Source organism: Mobula birostris, chromosome 9 (genome assembly GCF_030028105.1).
Source record: "Mobula birostris isolate sMobBir1 chromosome 9, sMobBir1.hap1, whole genome shotgun sequence".
Taxonomy (NCBI): domain Eukaryota; kingdom Metazoa; phylum Chordata; class Chondrichthyes; order Myliobatiformes; family Myliobatidae; genus Mobula; species Mobula birostris.
In genome coordinates this window covers 137,685,295-137,709,523 of record NC_092378.1, presented here as the reverse complement: position 1 = coordinate 137,709,523, position 24,229 = coordinate 137,685,295, and the positions used below count along the sequence as shown (strand labels likewise).

General features: G+C 41.3%; 1 protein-coding gene across 1 annotated transcript in view; it reads right to left on the bottom strand.

Annotated features, from left to right (window-relative positions):
- Window positions 1-24,229, bottom strand: part of grin2aa (glutamate receptor, ionotropic, N-methyl D-aspartate 2A, a) — a 304,621-nt gene that overhangs the window by 58,118 nt on the left and 222,274 nt on the right. The window contains exons 8-10 of the mRNA XM_072269552.1: window positions 17,561-17,686; window positions 11,466-11,695; window positions 6,286-6,446 (exon numbers count right to left, since the gene is read on the bottom strand). Coding sequence (XP_072125653.1) covers window positions 6,286-6,446; window positions 11,466-11,695; window positions 17,561-17,686 — 517 coding nt within the window. The remainder of the gene's footprint in view (window positions 1-6,285; window positions 6,447-11,465; window positions 11,696-17,560; window positions 17,687-24,229) is intronic.

The following is a 24,229-nucleotide window of genomic DNA, read 5'->3' as shown; positions in this document are numbered from 1 at the left end:
TTTTAAGCTCCCGTCCCTGATCCCTGGAGCATGTCATTCATTAAGTCTTGCCAACCAGAGAAAGACATATTTAAGCCTACTTTCTGTGTTCTGTTAGCCAGCCAATCTTCTCTCCACACCAAAATGTTACCTCCTACACTGTAAGCTGTTATCTTCTACAATAACCTTTGCTGAAGAATCTTCTCAATTGCCTTCTGGAAATTTAAGTATGATACATCCACCAGTTCCTTTTATCCAGAGCATAAGGAAGGGATGAAGAACATCACAGCAGTGAGATCAAGTTTATTTTAATCGTCATCTTTTTTGTTGGTGGAGGGGGGGGATTGAAATGTATGGAGGATGAAAATTTTCATGAACCCTATTGAGAGATAATTAAGGAATGCAACTTCAGTGACTTGAGCTTAGCTTTAACCACTGGTGTTGCCTATATGGAGCCTGCATGTTCTCCCTGTGACTGCATGGGATTCTTGCCATGTCCCAAAGACATGCTGTAGCTTAAGTAGTTCATGTGAATAGCCCCCAAGGCAGTAGAGACAGGAGACGGCAGGCAGGACATGTGCTAAATTCTAAGTTCCAGAAAAGTAAGTGGGAGAATGGAACTGGTGAGAATGAGCTGAGCATTTGCATAGACTTGGTGGGTGAACAGCTTTCTTCTATATACTAAGGAAATATATGAAAAATATAAGGAACCTAGAAAATGCAAAATGAATCAGTGATGCACGTGCCAGCCCTGTATGAAGTGCCAGAATGAAATTCTATCAAGTACAAAGCCCTCGCACTGTGTACTTAAGGACAGCCCTCCACCTAATGACAAGAGATCCTGCTTCACCCTTCGAGAGCTGCATTGTTCATGGGCCATGACTGTGCAGCAGAGTTTTGTGTGAGTGGCTGTCAAACGAGTGACGTGCAGTGTTTGATGCCACTCTGCATGTCTTGCATCCTCCATGCACGAGTGCATCAAGCACACTGCAGACATGGGTCTAAATACTTACACAGCACAACCGGCAAGCAATGTCAACAGTGACATTTGGCAATCAGGACATTTAAAATATTCTATGAGACAATCCAAATAAAACATTTTACTATTTTACACATCAGCAAATAAAGTGAAAAGGGGTTACTGCAGGAAAGTGGCTCCGAGGTAAAAAATCTTTTCGAATGGTGGAGCAGGCACAAAAGGCTGAACCCTATTTCCTATAGTTTTAAAGAGATTCATTTATCACATGTATTGAATGGCAGAGCAGACTCGACGGGCTGAATGGCCTACTTCTGCTCCTATACCTTAAGTACATCAAAACGTACAGTGAAATGTTTGCATTAACAACCAGCACAGCTGAGGAACGTGCTGGGGGCAGCCCACAAGTGTCACCACACGTTCCGGAGCCAGTACAGCATGCCCATGGTGTTTGGCAGAACAACACAGAACACAACAAGTAACCAAAAACAACAGCAAAACTCATGACAACCTTTAAGCCACATGCTGCACACCATATTCAAAGAATATATCGTTGTCACAAAGGCTGCGTTTAAGGACAAGGCTGGAATATAATTTTCCGCATCAAAAGCAGATGGTAGATGCCTGCAAGGATTCTTGATCACCACAAATGCTATATCACCTTGTTACAGAAACATTCTGGCTAAGGAGGTCTGTGGTTGCCAGCTGTTAACTGGCTCCAGTAGTCAAACAACTGATGGAAGGGGTCGAGGAATAAAATCAGAGTTCTGCTGTCCCTAGAATTAAATAATGGTGCTTGGTTGCCAGATAGTCGTTGGCTCCGTAAAATATATGGCTTCTGCTCCTGGGAAAGGATAAGAAAGCAGATTTTGTGTGTGATTCAGAGCCTCATAGTTTATGCAACCACCTGCCAGGCTTTGCAGGGGCTCAGTCAACTATGAAGTTCCACACTTCAACCAGCATCACAGCTTGACTGTTCTCACACACAAGCCCAAAATCAAGTACCAATTAATTAGGAATAATGGCTGGGATTTTCCAGTGAAATACCAGCACTTACTGATGTAACTGTCAGGGTGTACTGCATTTCTGCATGAGTGAAAATAAATACATAAATCCCAAATTTTCTCATGGAGTTTGGAATATAGAACATTACAGTGCAGTACAGGCCATTTGGCTCGCAATGTTGTGTCAACCTTCTAATCTACTCCAAGATCAATCCAACCTTTCCCTGAAACAGAGCCCTTCATTTTCCTTCATTCATTGCCTATTGAAGCATCTATTAAATGTCCCGAATATACCTGCCTCTACCATCCTCTGAGAGCATGTCCCATATACCCACCACTCTCTGTGGAAAAAACAAATACCTCTGAAATCCCCGTATACCTCCCTCATAAACCTCAGCCAAGAGAGACCATATGACCATAAGTTATAGGAGCAGAAGTAGGCCATTCAGCCCATCGAGTCTGCTCTGCCATTCAATCACGGGCTGATCCAATTCTTCCAGTCATCCCCACTCCCCTGCCTTCTCCCCATACCCTTTGATGCCCTGGCTAATCAAGAACCTATCTATATACACCCAAAGACTTGGCCTCCACATCCACTCGTGGCAACAAAATCCACAGATTTACCACACTCTGACTAAAGTAATTTCTCCGCATCTCTGTTCTAAATGGACGTCCTTCAATCCTGAAGTTGTGCCCTCTTGTCCTAGACTCCCCTACCATGGGAAATAACTTTGCCATATCTAATCTGTTCAGGCCACGTGCAAGTGCAGCTAAGAAAGAGAGAGGTAAGCAATGCAGCTCAATTTAATCAATTAACCTTAAGTATGTTTTCTTTTAGAATATAACCAAGACATTTAAAAATATTCAAACTTTTGACAGTGTTGATAGTTAATTCATCTTGGGGCATTTATGTGGGTGGGGCTCGCTATTTATGAGCCAAGGTGTCCGTTTACCATACAGCCTTGCCATTTGGGATGAAACTGACTGCAGGGACTACTGAACCCACTCTAGGTAAGTACAGACCAACAGGTAAGAAAGTGGCAAACATATTTGTCCGCCAGCTCCCAGGAAATTCTGGGTGGACATAAAGAATCTTCCAAGTTAAATATTACCTCCTGAAGAAGGACCTCAGCCCGAAATATCAACTGCTTACTTATTTCCATAGATGCTGCCTGACCTGCAGAGTTCCTCCAGCGTTTTGTGTGTGTTGATTTGGACTTCCAGCATCTGCAGATTTTCTTGCCTCTGTTGCTCTGACGATTCTAATTTACCTCCTGTTGAGAAGTGGTTCAAAGCCCAAAAGCACCAAAGACTGGAGCTGAAAACTGAATATGCTGGTAATATTTAGCAAGTCATAGAGGTTCTAATAAAAGGTCACAGATCTAAAGCCCTGCTTCTTTCACCACTCACTGGTATTTGGTAGGATTCCACCTCTAAATTAATCCTCTCAATATTTCAGTGATGTCCAGCATTAGCAAGAGATTCAAGTTTGTTTCCATCTTATTTTACAACAGATTTTACAGAAAGTACAAGTCACAGGCAATCTCCCAAGCCGCAGGCAATAAAGATCTGAGGTATGGGACCTGCCTTTGGATTGAGTTTATTTTATGAATAAGTGCCTCTTCCTGCCTTTCGTACGTCAGTAATTCCAGTGTCAGCATTTATAAAATATGGTGTGCTCTCTGACAAGAAATATACACAATTCAGATCTTCCTCGGAAATTTCATGTAATCAGCATCTTTTTAAACAATGTGCATTTTTCTTTGTCATCCGTCTGTTTTTGTGAACAGCGATGTCATTAGCTGCCACATTACAGACAATAGATCATCAGTGAGAGATCACCTACATTTGAAGGATGAGATTAAGCCCCAATCTCAGATGAGCAATTCCTAGTCCGAGCAATGTGGCTTGCATCCTGTGGGAATGCATAAAGACTGCAATAACTCACATAATGAGTCCCAGCACAGGGTGGAAGTGTCATACCTTGTCCAAAATGATATTGAATAAACAACGTAGAACGACACAGCACGGAGGAAGAATTTGTGCTCTTGTTCATGCCCTGGCTACTTTTGAAGGGATAACTTTTTAACCACACTTCCCTGACTTTTCCCCACAACGCTATAAATTTTTGCTTTCCAAGAAGATCTCTCTTGGAACATAGTACGTAACCTGTTTAAGCTATCATATCAGCATTGCATTATGAATCATAATAACTTTCATATGAAAACTTTCTTCTCATCTCATTTTTTTTCTGCTAATTATCATAAATATATGCCCTGATTACTGATCTCTAGACATATGAAAGCATTTCATTTTTATTTCATGGTCACTCCCCTTCTCCATCATTCTGAAGGCCTTTGTTAAGCACTACAGCCTTAACCATCTCTTTTCAAGGCGATCGATTCTGTTGTCTATTCTTGCAATTAAATCCTCACCACACTGGCAAGCATTCACCATGTCTCTAAGGGTTATGGTTTCAAACCCTATTCCAGAGACACTGACAGGCTGTTAGAAGAGTTGTCTTTTGAATGAGATGTTCAACCAAGCCCTCAGATAGAGCTACCACATTCAACTACATCAGTATGTAGGAGGATGGGGGAAGTTCAAACTAGTGGCCCAATCAGTGTTTCTTCCTCAATTGATATCACTAAAAACAGATGATCTGTTTCATAATATATGTCAATGATCTGGGTGACAGAATTGGTGGATTTATGGCCAAGCTTGTGGATGATACAATATTAGGAGGAGCAGATAGCTTTGAGGAAGTAGGGAGTCTGTACAAGGACCTACACAGAATGGGAAGATGGCCTGTGATTGCTGGAGTTTAGAAGAATGAGGGGAGATCTCATTGAAATCTATCGAATAGTGAAAGACTTAGACAGAGTGGATGTGAGGAGGATGTTTCTTACAGTGGGTGAGCCGAGGACCAGACGGCACAGCCTCAAACTAGAGGGACGTAGATTTAGAACAGAGATGAAGAGGAATTTCTTTAGCCAAACGGTGGTGAATCTGTGCAATCCATTACCAAGTCATTAAGAATATTTAAAGCAGAGGTTTATAGGTTCTTGATTAGTCAAGTCACCAAAAGTTATAGGGAGAAGGCAGAAGGTGGTAGTTGAGAGGGATAATAAATCAGCCATGGTGGAATGGCAGATCAGACAATGGGCTGAATAGCCTAATTCTGTTCCTATGTCTTATGGTCTTAAACTCAAGAGATTCTGCAAATGCTGAAAATCCAGAGCAAAGCACACAAATTACTGCAGGAACTCAGCAGGTCAGGCATCATCTATGGAGGGGAATAAATGATGACTGTTTATTCACAAATCCCTTAATATTTTGTATATGATAATCTGGTTAATATGGATGGTTCTTTAAAGGGCCATAACATCTGCAAAACTAAGAACCAAGAGCTGAGAAGTGGGATTAATCAAGGTCTGTTATTGGGCAGGGTGGTCCAATGTGCAAAATGACTCCCTTTTATACTGTAAAAGTCAATGATTGTGAGCATGATATGTTGGTACTGGAGGTGTGGGGTCACTTGCATGCTACCGCTACCACATTCGTGAGTGTGTTGGTTGTTTACACAAATGACTCATTTCACTACATGTGACAAATAAAGCTAAACTTGTCTTATCTCTTAACTGATCATCAGAATCAGGTTTATTATCACCAGAAGGTGTCATGAAATTTGTTAATTTAGCAGCAGCAGTTCAATGCAATACATAATATAGAAGAAAAATAACTAAATTACAGCTTATGTATATTGATTAGATTAAGAATAATGCAAAAACAGAAATAATATATATTTTAAAAGGGAGATAGCATTCATGGGTTCCATGTCCATTTAGGAATCAGTTGATAGAGGGGAAGGAGCTGTTCCTGAATCGCTGAGTGTGTGCCTTCAGGCTTCTGTACCTCCTACCTGATAGTAAAAGTGAGAATGATGGTAATATTGCTGTCTGGGAACTTACTGTGTGCAAATTGGTATATATGTCACCTACCTCAAACTTCAGAAAGTACTTTATTAGCTATCATGATCTGCGGTATAGCCTTGAAGATTTTATGCAAATATACACCTATTCCTTTCAATACTTCTGGTGTCACTCTTGAAGATCTGCACTGCGCTGCCTCCAAGGCCCAGACATTCTTCCCAAAGCAAGAAGCTCAAAGTTTTTCCACCTGAAACCATGCTATTGAATTATAAAGGTTTTACATAACTTCCTGGAGAGATGAAATCTATGAACCAAACTGAAAAGTGATTGCCCCTTTCAAGAAAAAGCTTTAAACTGCAGTGTGATAAATCAATAAACATCATCAAATACTTACCCACTCTTCAGGCTAACCAGGGCATCCTGCACTCCTTTTTGGTTGTACTTGGACATGTAAGCATGCATATCTGGATAATTATTTCTTATGTTTCTCTCCGTGCTTCCGTTCGGAACGGTCCCAAATCGAAATGGCGGTGAATGGTCATAAGGCCGCTGAAACTATAAGAAAAAGAAAATTCATGGTAAATGGCTTTATATTACTGTGTAAAAGCTGAAGTGAACAGCCTTCCACATTCTGAACAGTTTCCAGTATTAAAAACAAAGAGACCCAGAAATTAAAGTGCTTCTGTTGAAGGTTACGTACTTACATGTGAAGCACTAAAATCTTCTCATATCCCACTGGCTTAGCTCTTAAGAATTGGGCTTGTCACGTTAGGTGTGCCAAAAGGCCCAAGAGTTGTCTAATTTAATTGAGGAAAGTAACTAGATGATGCCGGGCATAATATCTCAAAAGACACAAGTGTCTTCCTGCCAGCAATGTGCTCTGAGAAAATTTAATCTATGAATTAGAAGTTGCTTCCTTTTACAAGGTTGTTCCAGCTGGGGTTATGGAGTAAAATTTGATCTGTTGTCACTTATCATTAGACCACATTCATATGGCACAGGCTGGCTTCAAGAAAATTGCTGCTGGAATCAAAGGAGGAAAGCAACAGAGTGCACACTCTTCATCAATTCAGTCCATTAAATAATGTTCTTCAATTGAATACTCCATTTGGTGTCTGCCTGCTCTTCTTGTCTTCAGGGTACATCAATGTTTGATGACGAATGTGCATCATCACACAGCGATACGTAATCACGCTGTGACTGGTTATCACTGCATTATAAAGCATTGGCATCATCACTGTGGATTTAAAACCATAATACATAGGGGCAGAACTAAGCCTTTCGGTCCATCGATTCGGCTCAGCCATTCCATCACAACTGGTTGAATAGTTGTTGCCCCGTGCCTCAGTTCAGTCAAGAAGTAGCGCCACTGGTCATTAATCAAATTATCTGTAATACTAAATCCATTCAAAGTAACATGTTTTGTATTAGGGATGTGGCAAAGGCATTCAATGGTATATTCTTTGGCTCTTTCGTTGTCACAATTGTCTATTTTCTACCATTGTGCTTTGACAAAACATTTTATTCCAGCCAGCAGAGATTTAGATACCAGGGAATGTTTTCCATCCACCTTTTAACTTGGCCCACCTTGTCTCTATAACTTCCTTCTGTCCTCCAATCTACTATGATATCTGCAATTATTTCCCTAAGCTCCATGGCCCATTCTTCTGTTTCTTTCTTCTCTATTAGGATGCTCACTAAAACCATTTTTGACCAAGCCTTCCACCCACCTAATTTGAAACCTTTGGTGGCTCTGTTAGTTTTCTGTTTGATGACGCCCCCGAAAAGTGACTCAGGATGGATTGTTACATCGAAGGTGCTATGCAAATGAATGCTGTTGCTGTCGCAACTCTGTCCGTCAGAGAAATATCTTACTGCATGAATCAACGGTGCAAAAGCCTGACACCTGTCACCCCACACCCCCTCATACGTGTACATTTGAGATACTACGAGAAGATAAACCAGAATGAAGGGCGGCCTCTCCCTTTCCCTGTTGGATAAAATCCTGCCAGTTTATTTAACACTGACACTCAATAGTGCAGCATTCATGACAACAAACATTTATGATCTGAGTCAGATTATATAGTAATTTGCAACACACAGGTAGGCAGCATTTAATATTTTAAACATTCCAATTTTCAGGAACCTGTTGTTGCTTTCTTAAGAAAAACCAGTGGAAAGCCTTTTAGTGGCTGAAGCATTTTTTTAATAGAAGTGTTGCAGCTGAGAAACACTGCTGGCCTGACCACAGCTATTCATCACTGTCAGTACTATACAGGAAATTATGGGCTTTGCAGCATCAGGGTCTCCATTCTTTGCAGTGCAATAGATAAACTCAGTCTGTTTATACCAGCACTTAAAGTGGGTCAAGCTCAGTCAAAATTGTGCTGCCGATTCATTTACAAAGACGGCAAAAGGAAGTGCTGTTGTCTGACAGACCAGTGCAAGTATTCTTCAAGGACTGGACTAAGAAGGATTTCCATGTGCTTTTTTATATATAGCCCATGACTGAACCTTAAAGTGGGGCAGCAGGTATTTTGTCCTCATTGGGTAAGTACATAAAGGATAGAGGAGGAGAGAACTTCAGCATAGTTTCAACACCGATAACAGGCAAGAGTTTTTTTAGCAGAAAGGAGTTTTGACCATTTATTCCACACTAAAATCAATAGACTGTCCCAAATTCCTTTATCACCTCCATATTTTATTTCCAATGTTTTCACTTTGGCAAAATATTTTCATTTGGGATTGTGGACTTTCAATGGACATGTTTTTGATAATCATAAACACAAAAGATTCTGTAAATGCTGGAAATCCAGAGTAACATACACAGAGTGCTGGAAGATTTCAGCAAGTTCGGCAGTATCTGTGGAAAGGAAGAAACAGTCAACATTTCTAGCTGAGTTAAGCCCATCATTAAGGATCCCCACCACCCAAGACACGCCCTCCTAACACTGTCACCATCAGGAGGGAGGTACAGAAGCCTGAAGACAGACAGACAGACACACACACACACACACACACTCTATCAGTGATTCAGGAACAGCTTCTTCCCCACTGCCATCCAATTTCTAAATGGACATTGAACCCATCAACACTACCTCACTACTTTTTTTATTTCTGTTTCTTTTACATTACTTATTTGAATGTAACTATTTAAGAGGCATATATAAACTTCATGTAACTCTTTATTTATTTATTTATCATGTATTTCATTGAACTGCTGCCATAAAGTTAACAAATTTTACGACCTATGCTGGTGATATTAGACCTGACTCTGATTCTGATCAGATCCTGAAGATTATTCTCCACCCAAAACGTCAACCGTTTATTCCTTTCCACAGATGCTGCCTGACCTGCTGAGATCCTCCAGCATTTGTTGTGTGTTATTTTGATGTGTGTAGCACCAAAAATGATTTTGCATATGCAGTACCTTCCTCTGACTATTTGCAGCCATTGTTTTTCTTTATGAAGCCCTTCTTGTATCCTGTTGCTCAGAAGCATTTTGATGCTGTTCCTGAAATTTGACCTGGACCAGAGATTCTGCTTGAGCTGAAGGAGTGACTGAGTGGGACAACAGATGGGGAATGGAAAAGGAGGTCAGAGGGCAGGGAGAGGGCAAACATTGAACCTGCCCTACAATACAGTGCCTCAAATCTGAGGGAAGCCTCAGGCTGCTCCAGGAAATTTTTCAAGTTGAGAGTATGTGCGAGTTATATGAGTCCTTTGAAATGGTCCCAAACATAAATGGAGAGAAAATTCAAAAGTCTGAGGTGCAAAGGGACTTGGGAATCCTCATGCAGGAATCCTAAAAGGTTAATTTGTGGATTAAGTCAGTGATGAGGAAGACAAATACAATGTTAGCATTTATTTCAAGAGGACTAGAATATAAAAGCAATGTTGAAGTTTTATGAAGCACTGGTGAGGCCTCACTTGGAGTATTGTGAGCAGTTTTGGGCCCCTTATCTTAGAAACAATGTGCTGACATTGGGGAGGTTTCAAAAGAGGTTCATGAAAATGATTCCAGGATTGAAAGGCTTGTCATATGAGGAGCATTTGATGGTTCTGGGCCTATACTCACTGGAACTCAGAAGAATGAGGGGTGACCTCATTGAAACCTATCGAATGTTGAAAGATCTTGCTAGATTGAATGTGTGGAGAGGATGTTTCCTCTGGTGGGGGACTCTGAGAACAGAGGACGCAGCCTCAGAATAGAGTGGCGTCCTTTCAGATTGGAGATGAGGATGAATTTCTTTGCCAGAGAGTGGTCATTCTGTGGAATTCATTGGCACAGGCATCTGTAGGGGCCAAGTCACTGAGTACATTTAAAACAGAAGTTGATAGATTCTTGATTGGTCAGGGCATGCAGAGGTATCGGGAGAAGGCAGAAGATTGGAGCTGAGAGGGAAAATGGATTACCTATGATGAAATGGCGGATGATAATCGGTGGACCGAATGGCATAATTCTGCTCCTATATCTTAAGGTCTTATACTTCAAACAACTGTAAATAACCTTAGAGGCAACTACTTGTTATGCAGGAAAATGGATCTATTTGGTTGAAAATTTTAAGCAACATCATGAGTTTCCTTTGCAAAGTCACATAATACACAATTTTAAGTTTTCATACTATCACTTTCTGCTTCAACGTCCAGATTATATTTTGCTTGTCAGATTTTGTTTGATATACAAGCTGTTCAAATACATTGGAGAGAATGTATTGCCAGTCAATGGTTTTAAAGTTCTCTTTAGTAGAGTGATTCAGGATAATGGATATGAAACAGCATTTGGAAATCAGAGGCTTTACTATATTTGATAAACCTTTCATCAGTACTCCTCCAAGAGGACCACACCATTGTCGTAGGCTTTGACTGGAGTCAGGGCTTTGTGCTTAGACTCTTGATAGGGTCACCCATGGCAAACAGGTCAAAGGGTAGAGGCCAGACTGAGTTGTCCACCGGTCCAACAGGTTCGGGGGTGCAGCTCAGGGCTAACAACTCTGATTGGCAAAAAGAAACTGTTATGAAAAAGGCATTGAAGAACCCTTCTATATCTGTGTGCAACTGGATGGACAGAGAAAAAGGACCTTCATTGCTGCCCTAAAGGCCAGCTGAACTAATTGGCAGTAAGCAAGTTCATCAGTACTGGCAAAATACACAACTTTCAGTGTTCCAACACCTTAAGACAAGAGGTTGCTTTCTCCTTAATCAAATGAGAAAAATATTGGTCCTGATGCAGGGTTTCAACCCGAAGTATCGACAATATCAGCAACCCACACATGTGCTCCGGCTGCTAAGTTGCATCAGCAGATTGATAGTTGCTCCAGATTCCAGTATTTACAGTTTCTTTTGCTTCCAAGGAAAAAAATTGCACCTTTAACAACCTCAGAAACATTACAATCCAATTTACAGTCAATTAGATTATTCTGAAACACAGCTACTACAAGTTTAATGTACTTTTGTATGAATGATCTGTCTGGATGACATGCAAACACTTTTCACTGCATCTCAGTACATGCAACAATATTATAAACCAACTCAATGACCATTTCACTGTCATTATGCTTTAAGAGAAATTACCTTTTTGTCACTAAGCCCAGTCACTTGGTCAACAAACTCTTCCTGAATCATGAAGGCAGCCAAGTTGGCAGTGTAACTTGCGAGGAATATTACAGCAAAGAAGGCCCATACGGAGACAATTATTTTACTCGTAGTTCCCCTTGGATTCTCGACCGGCACAGAGTTGTTGAAAACAAGGCCCCAAAGAAGCCATATCGCTTTGCCTATTGTAAAGGAGGGGCCATGTGGAGCTACAAATAAAGAATAAAATATAAGAACATGTGCTAAGCAAGAACAGAAAATTTCAAATTAATATGTCCAAACCTTTAACAGCCTTTCAGCTGTGTATCGGAATAACATTGGTCCCAATACATTTCCTCAGATGGTATTCCAGAATCCTATGTCCTTAACTTTAGGGGAATGACTGTACAATGATGTACAGTCACTAAGAGATATCATATTGGATTCTCCACAGGGAGTTCATTTCCTTGACTATTTTAATCTTGTAAATCCTCACTTTCAAACTATTATTATTTTGAATTGAAGAATGTTCAAACCAAGATATCACTGCAATCTTTAATTGTTTTTTGATGTACATAACCAGAATTTTGAGACAACCTTATTTGGTTTGCGTTAGTGATTGTTCTCTGGAACATTTCATGTTTTTTTCCTCAGTGTAAAACTAGATAAATCTCCAGATGCCTCAAGGTGGAATGCCTCAATGCACTACATTTACCTCAGAAACAAAGATATGAGCCAAACAAATGAGAACGTATCTAGTTTAATCAAAAATGCTATGTAAATGAAAGCCAAACAGCAGGGAAATGAAGATAAAAGCAAATGCCCGTGCTGGAAATAACAGCAGAAAATGCACTCAGGAGGTCAGCCAGCGTCTGTGGAAAGAGAAAGTATTAATGGTTTAAGTCCGGGACTTTATCAGACTGAAGAGATGGAAGGTAAAATGCAGAAGGTAAAATGTTATTAAAACAGAGGGAAGCAGCAGAAAGATAACAGAAAAGAAAAGCAGAAAAGATTGGATCAATCCTAGTAGTACAGAGATTAGCGTAACACTATTACAGTTTGGGATGCCAGAGCTCCGAGTTCATTTCTGGCACCATCTGTAAGGAGTTTGTACATTCTCCCAGTGACAGCATGGATTTCCTCCCGGTGCTTCGGTTTCCTCCCAGAGTCAAAAGTCAGTAGGTGAATTGGTCATTGTAAATTGTCCTGTGAATAGGCTAGTGTTAAACAGGCGGGGAGTTGCTGGATTTCATGGCTCGCTGGGCCGGAAGGGCCTGTTCTGGGCTGTATCTCCAAAGAAATAAATTAAATCCCTCTATTTATCTTCCTTTTCCACAGAGGAGTCTAAATTCTCAATCCATTGCGGGAGCAGCTTCACTTACTAAACTGCAATGATTCAAAGAGGCAATTCACCACTTCCTTCTCTGGAGCAAATAGCATTAACCAAAAAAATGCAGAAATTAATTAAGAAGTCTTTACCATAACAAACAAAGCCTTAAACTAGAATGTAGCTTTGGCAACCTCTGTAGGTAACTGCAGCAGGCAAGATGAACTCTGGTTTCACTCCAACCTCTACTAAGGATTAGGAAGTTTTTTTTTTCTCCAAATGCTTTTTACCTCTTGGAAGAAATATGCACTGTCATGGCAATAATCCATCAATGGCTTCCACAATCAATTCTCCCTCACTTCTCAGCATACTTGTCTCTGGTATCATTTCTACACCCTTCCTTCGACTTAAACTCTCTTCAGTCTTTTATTACTACCCACTCTTGAAAGTAGCGCAAAGAGAGAAAAAGCATAGAAGTAGCATCGATTCTGAGTCTGGTTTATTATTATTGCTGACATGCTGTAAAATGTCCTGACGAAGGGTCTCGGCCTGAAACGTCGACTGCACCTCTTCCTAGAGATGCTGCCTGGCCTGCTGCGTTCACCAGCAACTTTTATGTGTGTTGTTTGAATTTCCAGCATCTGCAGAATTCCTGTTGTTTGTTGTGAAATTTGTTGGTTTGCAGCTGCTGTACAGTGTAAGACATAAAGAATTACTATAAGCTACAATAAAAAATAACTACTGCAAAGGAAAAAGTCTAGTTTCAAAACACTTTGGGAATCTCTATGGTGTGGAATGTGTGATATAAGATATGATAAGATTCGCTTTATTTGTCACATGTACATCAAAACATCCAGTGAAATGAGCATTTTGCATCAAATAAACCAACATAGCGGGGATCGTGTTGGGCATCCCACACTTACGACGCCAGCATATTATTCCCACAACTCACTAACCCCTAGGGTTGCCAACTGTCCCGTATTAGCCGGGACATCCCGTATATTGGGCTAAATTTGTTTGTCCCATACGGGACCGTCCTTGTCCCGTATTTCCCCCGCGAAGGTAGAGCATTCCTATGAAACCTTTTGTGCCGAAATGTCGTAAAGCGAAGAAGCAATTACCATTAATTTATCTGGGAAAAATTTTTTGAGCGTTTCCCAGACCCAAAATATAACCTACCAAATCATACCAAATAAGACATAAAACCTAAAATAACACTAACATATAGTAAAAGCAGGAATGATATGATAAATACACAGCCTATATAAAGTAGAAATAATGTATGTACCGTGTAGTTTCACTGAACAGAATCACCAAAACCAATTTGTAGAAAAAAAAAATCGGCACATACACGCATGCACACGTACACGCATGCGCACACAGGTGCCCGTGCAAGGCTTCATGGTCATGGTAGTCTTTCTCGGGGTAAACACAAGTGTCCTGTACTTGACTGCTACTCTTGTCCCTTATTTGGGAGTGAGAAAGTTGGCAACCCTACTAACCCCAAACGTACGTCTTTGGAATGTGGGAGGAAACTGGAACACCCAGAGGAAACCCACACAGTCATGGGGGAAATGAACAAACTCCTTACAGACAGTGGCGGGAATCGAACCTTAACCTTACAGCTAGTGCTGTAAAGCGCTGTGTTAACCACGGTGCCACCCCCATATGAATGTAGGACTGCTTTTTTCTGAAGTGCACATTGGCATGGTTGGTCTAACATACAGACAATTAAATCTATTAATAATTGGTAGCCACATTAAGTTCATACCGACTGTCGCAAGATCAAGGACATGCTTTGAGCTTGTGAAGCAATAATGTTTCTATTTTATAAAAAGAACTGATTAAAGAATTAAAAATTTCAGCTGGAAGGAAGATTCATGTGGATATTATGTGCAAGGGACAAGAATCCCAATAACTCACAAGGAAAATGCAATCTATAAACAATAAAAGGTTTTCTTTATATCCAGATTTTCAGTAAGATGATTAATAGTTTTGATGATGTGTCATTCCACCTTTTTAAAGAAATGTATCTTTTCTATTTCAGTATCTGTAAAGCCTTATAGGGTGTGTCTTTCCGGAGCACAGCTAGTGTCTTAACAAAAAGCCTTTTGCTGAAGTATACACATTTTATAATGAAGCCAGATGGCAGCTTGAGGTGTGAGGCAACATGGGGCCAATATGACTTTGGTATATTGTAACAAATGAGTCAGAGTAATGCTTGACAGCCCTGAAAAAAGACACATCATTTGAGATTTGGAAGTCACAGCCTGTTCTAAAAAAAATAAAATTTTCAGCAGTACAGTAAGTCCCCAGGTTAAGAACGTCCAACTTACGGACAACTCGTACTTACGCACAGACTGCCATAAAGTCTATTATATTAAAAATTTGAAAACAATGCACGGCTTCAGCGGTTCGTTGGCTCGAGGAAGGAGAACACAGTCCACCATTTTAAGTCGGATCATGCTGCTGTTAACACTGTGTTGAGTGTGTAACTTTGTATTTGGCTTAAATTTTTCTCTTATTTACCCTTATAACCATAACCTTATGGTTATAAGCGTAAATCCGATGCAAGTGCTGGTGATGCAAAGAAAAGGAAAACGATCACGATTGAAAATAAAGTGGAAATTATAAAGCAATCGGAAAGAGGTGAAACGCTATCGGTCATTGGAAAAGCATTAGGCTACAGTCGGTCAAAAGATTGGCACAATTTTAAAGGATAAAGTGAGAATAATGGAGCATGTGAAAGGCTCTGACCCAATGAAAGCTACAATTATTACTCAGCAACGAAGTGGTTTAATTATTGAAATGGAAAGGCTATTGATAATTTGGTTAGACGATTAAAATCAGCGTAATATGCCTATTAGCCTTACTTTAGTGCAAGAAAAGGCTCGAAGCCTTTTCAATGATTTAAAAGCTGCACGTGCAGCAAGTTCAATCGTTTCAAAGTGAGGGAAAATTCACATAATATTAAAGTGTAAGGTGAAGCAACGAGTGCCAATATAAGTGCTGCAAGTGATTTTCTTGAAATGTTGAAAAAAAATTATTGAGGAGGGAGGTTATTTGCCAGACCAAGTATTTAAGTGTTTCTTAAGTGTTTCATATGCATAGAAAGACAAAATATATACTGTATACTAAGACAAACATTTGACTAACTGATGCTAAATAAGAACTGTAAGTACCTGTTCTGACTTACTTTCAAATTCGATTTAAAGGCAGACTTAGGAACGAATCTCGTTCGTAACCCAGGGACTGCCTGTACTGACTAGATAAATAAATAAGCTTCTGGGTCCCATCACCTCACTCAAAGGTTTTTCTTCACTTTCATCAGGAAAAAGGTTTGGTCTATTTACACCTCAGAAATATTGCAAAGTACCTTACAGTTAATCACATATGCTTGAAGGGTAATTACTACTACATTGTTAGAGAGACAGCAGCTATTCACAAATTCTCATAAACAGCATAGCACACATGAAACACTGTCGAAGGAAAGCAGCACCTGTCCTCAGAAATCCCCACCACCCAGGCCGTGCTCTTTTCTTGCTGCCATCAGGTAGAAGGTACAGCAGCCTCAGGACTCACACCACCAGGTTCAAGAACAACCATCAGGCTCTTGAACAAAAGGGGTAACTACACTCACTTGCCCATCTATTGACATGTTCCCACAACCAATGATCTCACTTCGAGGACTCTATCTAGTGTTCCTGTTATTTATTGCTATTTATTTATATTTGCATTTGTACAGTTTGTTGGCTTCTGCACTCTGGTTGATCTTTAATTGATCCTGTTATAGTTACTATTCTATAGATTTGCTGAGTATGCCCATAGGAAAATGAATCTCAGGGTATGTATGTATGTATATATATATATATATATGGATATGAGATAATTAACAAAGCACCAATTAGAATTCCTCCACTCTTTTATAAAATACTGCCAAAGGATGTTACATGCAATGGTGACACAGTTTAACATTTTTTTGAATAGACAGACACTTCCAACTCTTGGCACCTCCTTGGTACTGGCACTGATTAGATCTGATTACCTTTATTTGTCAAATGTATATCAAAACATACAGTGAAATGCATTGGCTACTTCAAATCAAATCAGCGAGGATGGCGCTGGACAACTGACAAGGATTGCCACACTTCCAACGCCAACGTAGCATGCCAGCAACGCAATAACCTTCACCGTACATCTTTGGAAGGTGGGAGGAAACCGCAACACCCAGACGAAACCCAAATGGACTCAGGGTCCTATATGGTGACTATCCTTTAATAATAAATTTACTTTGAACCTTGAGTTTTAAGAACATTCAACCTCCTTACAGCTCGAGGCAGGTAACACATCTTCTGTGCCACCGTGTGTTCCAGTAGCGTAGCACTGGAGCAAAGTTTGAATGCTTATTCGGAGGTGAGAAGTCTACCAACTGCAACAAAGCCATGGTTGGTACCTTTAGTAAGCTGTTTGAGGGTGTTTGGTTCATGTTACAGATCTTTTATTAGCCTAGCACAGGGATGCATGATTTCCGTTACAAGAACATACTAGGGAGTCTGAGACTGGTTAACCTTGGAGCAGAGGAGGTTGAGAGGAGACTTGTTACAGCTTTATTACGGTGACTGCCATCATTTTTACACCACCCAAAAACTTATGCATCAGCACTGAACATCCAACATGTAATATAATCTGATATACAGTGAGACAAGGGAATGGCTACAATTGTTCCAATTTTGCTCGGAGGAAAATACAAGCAGGACTAAACACTCACCTCTTCCTTTTGCTAAATTTCTGTTGTACCCGACAGGGCTGAAGTACTCAAAAGCGAACACTGCTATGGCAGACACGATAAGGAGTGTTACGAACATCATGACCCACACAGCAGCACTGAAGGGTTCTAGAAGGAAGGAAAGAAGGCATTATTTAATACATTATCTCATTATCCATAAAGGGGACAGGTCCTGCAATGCTGGAAGGAGAGAATAATACAGAAAATTGCAAAGTCAGCATCCCATTGGAAACATATTGTCTTGTCAGTTGGGGATCAATAGCAAACTGGAGGAAGGGATCAGCAACCAATGTCCTCATTTGCTACATACAGTGTCAACACCAAAGCCAGTGAGAGTGCAGGTGATTGGGTAACTCCTCTGTCAATCAAACTCTATGATCAGACTGCTATAAATGACTGCCACTGATTTCATGCACAACATTTTTGTTTATTCTGTTTATTGAGATACAGCACAGAACAGGCCCTTCCAGCCGTGGCGACAAGCGGCCCACAATTTAATCCCAGCCTAATCACGGGACAATTTACAATGACCAATTAACCTATCAATCGGTACGTCTTTGGAATGTGGGAGCACCAGGAGGAATCCAACACAGTCACAGGGAGAACGTACAAACACCTTCTAGACAGTGGTGGGATTATACAACCATACTCCACTCAATGTATCTTACTAATGCAACTACCCTGCGTTTATTAGGAAACGTTGCTGTTGTTTCTGGGTTTGGTATTCTGAGTGAATCTACACTGCTATACAATTCAATGTTTGCTTTAAATCTTACACCCTAATAAGTTATTACTAACAAAGTGTTGTAAATAAATAAAGATTAAAGATTAGCTTTATTTGTCACAAGTACATCAAATCATAAAGTAAACACAAAATAATCTGCAGATGCTGGGGTCAAAGCGACACTCACAACACGCTGGAGGAACTCAGCAGGTCGGGCAGCGTCCGTGGAAACGATCAGTAAACGCTTCAGGCCGGAACCCTTCGTCAGGACTGAAGAGGGAAGGGGCAGAGGCCCCATAAAGAAGGTGGGGGGAGGGTGGGAAGGAGAAGGCTGGTAGGTAACAGGTGAAAAACCAGTAAGGGGAAAGATAAAGGGGTGGGGGAAGGGAGGCAGGGAGGGGATAGGCAGGAAAGGTGAAGAAGGAATAGGGGAAAACACAATGGGTAGTAGAAGGAGGCGGAACCATGAGGGAGGTGATAGGCAGCTGGGGGAGGGGCAGAGTGAAATAGGGATAGGGGAAGGGAGGGGGAGGGAATTACCGGAAGTTGGAGAATTCTATGTTCATACCAAGGGGCTGGAGACTACCTAAACGGTATATGAGGTGTTGCTCCTCCAACCTGAGTTTAGCCTCATCATAGCAATAGAGGAGGCCGTGTATGGACATATCCGAATGGGAATGGGAAACAGAGTTGAAGTGGGTGGCTACCGGGAGGTCCTGTTTGTTGTGGCGGACAGAGTGGAGGTGCTCCACAAAGCGGTCCCCCAATCTGCGTCAGGTTTCACTGATGTAGAGGAGGCTGCACCAGGAGTACCGGATGCAATAGATGACCCCAACAGACTCACAAGTGAAGTGTTGCCTCACCTGGAAGGACTGTTTGGGGCCCTGAATGGTGGCAAGAGAGGAGGTGTAGGGACAGGGATAAGTGCCGGGTGGGAGATCCGTGGGGAGGGACGTGTGGATCAGGGAGTTGCGGAGGAACCAATCGCTGTGGAAAGCAGAGAGTGCTGGAGAGGGAAAGATGTGCTTAGTGGTGGGGTCCTGTTGAAGGTGGTGGAAGTTGCGGAGGATAATGTGCTGAATCCGGAGGCTGGTGGGGTGCTAGGTGAGGACACGGGGAACACTGTCCCTGTTGTGGTGGCGGGAGGATGGGGTGAGAGCCGAAGTGCGGGAAATGGAGGAGATGTGGGTGAGGGCATCATTGATGACAGCAGAAGGGAAACCATGATCCTTAAAGAAAGAGGACATTTGAGATGTCCTGGAATGGAAAGCCTCATCCTCGGAGCAGATGCAGGAGAGACGGAGGAACTAGGAATAGGGAATGGCATTTTTGCATATGGCGGGGTGGGAAGAGGTATAGTTGAGGTAGTTATGAGAGTCAGTGGGCTTGTAGAAGATGTCAGCGGACAGTCTGTCTCCAGAGATGGAGACCGAGACATCAAGAAAGAGTTCAAATCATAAAGTGATATGTGTCATTTAGATCAAATCAAGTCAGCGAGGACTGCGCCCGGCAGCCTGCAAGTGTCACCACACTTCTGGCGCCAACATAGAATGCCCATAAATAAATAAATATACACATAGATACTGGGATAGTGTGGTGGGGTGGAGATACATCTCTACCAAAAGAGGTAGAAGATGCTCCTTCCCTCCGCTAGCTTGCAGGTCACCCTTGGACAAGGTGTAGCACTTGCTTAGCCCCTCCCTCCGCCCCCAATCAGGGTCATGTGAAGCCATGGGAGCAGGTGGTGGATGGTCGTATGAGCGGCTGTGCATATCACAAATCCTGGTTATGCAACCACAGGCAGACAATCTCTGAAGAAGATTGATAACGGCTGGGGTCAGCTGTCTCGAGAAGACACTGCCCAGAAGAAGGCAATGGCAAACCACTTCTGTAGAAAGATTTCCCAAGGACAGTCATGGCCACGAGAAACCCATGATCGCCCACGTAATACGACATGGCACATAGTAATTGAACAATAGATCCTGGGAAGAAAAGCAAGGGACCTTCCACCTTTTATGTTTCTGTACTTGCAGTGCCTCCTGCCTCCAATCTAACCATTAGGAACTGAACAATAACTTTTAGTAAAATGCTGTCCAGTTAACTTTGAAAAGAACTGTGTATTTCCTGAATCATGTTCAGCAGATACGTCAGCGGCCAAAGGGCATGTTTCTTTGCTGTGCTCTACATCTGTGTTCTATTTTCAATACCATACTGAAAGCTTGAGGTTCATGGTGCATGTACTGATGCCCATTTTCTGTGACTATCACAATGTATATTCTACTGATACTATTCATCTGTTTATATAATGAACCAAGGTAACAAGTTCCATTTCTCTTTGTGTAAAAGTGATTATAATTAATCATCACCCATCACATAAGAACTCATTTAACAATTAAAAAGAACATTTGCTCTTACTTGAATGATATTTTGTGCCCCAGATTGTGAATTTGGGATTAAAGGCTCTAATTTTGCCAGCCACACTCCCCCGGGTAGAACATTTACACTCCAATCAAATGAAGTCTCAACTTTGGCCTGTGGGTGGGAAACTTCCTTCTGAATCAGCAGATTGAGAGTTCAAGTCCCCTTCGGAGATACGAGCACAGAAATCCAGACAGAACAGGTCTGTTCTGCAATGAAAGTACTGTACTCTCTAGAGTTTCAAGTTAGACTTTTAGCTGAAGTAGAAATAAGAGAGGGATTTCTCTCCTGACTAATATACTGCAAATGTAAAGCATGCCCCAGATTTCAAAGTGCACTAATCAGCTCTCGGGTTATATGAAATGGAGAAGGTTCAGAGCTGAGAATGTGCTTTGCCAACAAACCACCCGCTCATGACTTTTAAAACACAAAATCCTACATGCTCTGTAAGTGATTGCTCTGGGCAATGGAAATAATGTGATATCGGAGGTGGGGTTGACCACACACCCCCAACGTGGACCTGTCATAAGACAACCCTCATTAAATTTATGACTTTTAACACATAGACCACATTCATTAATTCCCCATTGCCAATGTTCAGTCTGTTTGCCCACATCCTCCCCCAAACCTGTTATATGTATTAGTCACAGCAGGATCAAAGGAATTATGCTGAAAAATAAGCAATAAAAGAATCTTAAAGGTAGTTGGTAGCTGTTATAGGAAGAAGAGTCCCAAGAGGATGCTAAAAGTCTTTATTGTGTTTTATAGTACAGAGCATCTTACTAATTAAATCAGCATTTCGCTTTATTCATGACAGCTTTTGGACTGCTGGGATAATCGCTTCCCCTTCCTTTTCTCTCTGATCTGTTTACCTCCATCACCTATTTCTTCATGAGAGATCAGACTAAGAAGCCTCATCCTCTCACAACAATCACCAAACCACTTGTGTCTTTCACTCTTTAGGTCTCCACCCTTCCACAGACATTCTCCTCTCCATTTCTCCCCCTTCTCTGCAACTATAAAATACATTTGAACACGCTTCCTTGCTCTGATGGAAGATCATTTATCTGGAACGTTAACTCCTTCTCCCTCCCTGCAGATGTTGCCTGACCTGCAGAGTATTTACAACATTCTCTGTTTTCAGTTGCTGGTGACAGAATTCGATATACGGCACAGAAACACAGCATTCAGCTTACAAGTCCCATAGCAGCATTGCTGTTCCACATAAACATTGCTATCACAACAGATAAGACTGGATGTTCATCCTTTGGAGTGAGACCACAAGAGATGTAGAACTACCTAGTAGTAGTAATGTAAGCCGAAAACGTTGAGGTCAGAGGTCAGGATGTTAAGCCATGACGGAAGCTCAACACAACTTTCCAAGAACAAGCTGAATGTGATAGGGAAAATATCAAAGTTTAAAGAAAACTTATTATCAAAGTACATAGTATCACCATATACCACCCTGAGATTCATTTTCTAGCAGGCATTCACAATTACAGAAATATAACAGAATCTACACACAAAGACCGACAAACAACCAATGTGCAAAAGAAGGCAAGCTGGCAAATAAAAAAAAATAATAAATAAACAAATAAGACTGAGACCATGAGTTGTAGAGTCCTTGAAAGGGAGTTCACAAGTTGTGGAATAAGTTCAGTGTTGAACTGAGTGAAGTTAAATGAAGGTGAAATTTAACAAAAAGTATATGTACGCTACAACATGGCACCTGGTAGTAGCTCGATTAAATTTTATGTAACTTCTGTTTGATTGGAACAATGAGAAACACTCGCTGCAAGGGGTCCGGTAACCAAATATCATTGAAATAGTGTTTGGTTAACATAAGTCTTGGTGTCTTCCAATAACTGATTTGCCACTGTGCTGTGGGAGGGTGGAGCAGATAACGCTACCTTCGCAAACGGGCAAGTAGTCTCAACGCGTGGAAGCAACTGAAGCAGGAATTGTCTTTCTATATCCAATTGACAACGAAAAATAATGGAGTATAAGAATGAAAGGGTTGTATCTAGTTGGTCACCAAGTCAGAGAGCTTTAATGAACAACCATGTCCGCCAGTTAGATGTTGGGAGAATTTCTCAAAGCCATTGAGAAGTACTGCAACGGTTCTGATTCTGAGGTGGAAAAATTGAACTTCAGACAAGACATCAGGTGAATGGGGAGACATTTGACATATACTTGACTAAACTAAAGTTGCAGGCTGCAAACTGTGACTTCATAGATCTGAGGAGTTCTTTGATCTCTGACTGGATTGCAAATGAAATTGGAGATGCAGGACAGAGTGAGCTTTTGCTGAGGCTCACAACTGACAGGGGTCTATCAAATCCAGAGCTCAGACATGATGAAAGCCGGATATGATGAACTGGATCGCAGGCAACAGAGTTCCGTTCATGCAGTCAAACTGAAGTACGGAAAGAAAGAGTGGCAGTGTAAGGTATGCAAGTATTGTGGCAAACAGTATGAACGCCAGATCGAGAAACGCCCTGCCTCTGGGGAGGAACGCTGCAAAGAACAATGTACATTGGCAAGTACTGCAACGATTCTGATCCTGAGGTGGACAAATTGAACTTTATACAAGACATCAGATGAATGAGAGAGGATGATGAAATCAAAGTCAGAATTCAGCACAAAGTGGTCACCTCTGCTGAACCGGCCACTTCTGCTCCTAATAGCAGGGTATGTCCTACAGCCCTGATAGTAACACATTACTCTCTATCTGCTCACATTAGAGATAGAGACAGAGACAGAGAAATTCTGTGATAGGTGAAGTCAAGTTGCCATGTAAAATCCATCCCTATATATAGGGATATATATAGAAGACGGGAGGAGGTTCTCCATGCAGATGGAAACAGAAGGAAAACGTGTACAGTTCCAGGTAAAGAGTAGTGTAACATGTGGGACATCATTCCAATGGAAACTTGCAGAGACAAAGCAAGCTCTCAGAATGTACTACTATATGACTGCAATAGCACTGGGAAAATGCAGTTGAAAGTAAGATATGCAGAGAATGGAAAGAAGTGCAATGTCAAATTTGTACCAACGAGTAAATAGAGCAGGTAACTGTAGAGACAGATAACTTGATGAGAGAACAGCCCGTGGCACATGCAAGCTCTATACTCCTCAGGAAGCAGCTGCTGAATTAAATTGCAGCTGTTGTTGATGGGACTACAAAGCTGAAGGGACGGCCCCATCATGCCCTAGATGACAGTGAGCGGTTGATGAGATATGTTCCTGTAACTCTCAAGGAGAAACTGAAGACTGAACTTAAAAAGTTAGTCAACACAGCAGTAGCTACTTCAACCCCACAGCATATCTGCAAAAGTCCGCCAAGCTGTGTACCTGGCTGGATCACATGAAGAGGAACTATTATTGAACTAAATTAATAGAAGATATGCTGCCAAATTGGAGCGGAGCTTGCAGAAATCCAAGACTTGATTTTGGCATGTAGAGCCTGACAATGGGAGAATTTTCAACCTTCAGTATACCTTTAGGAA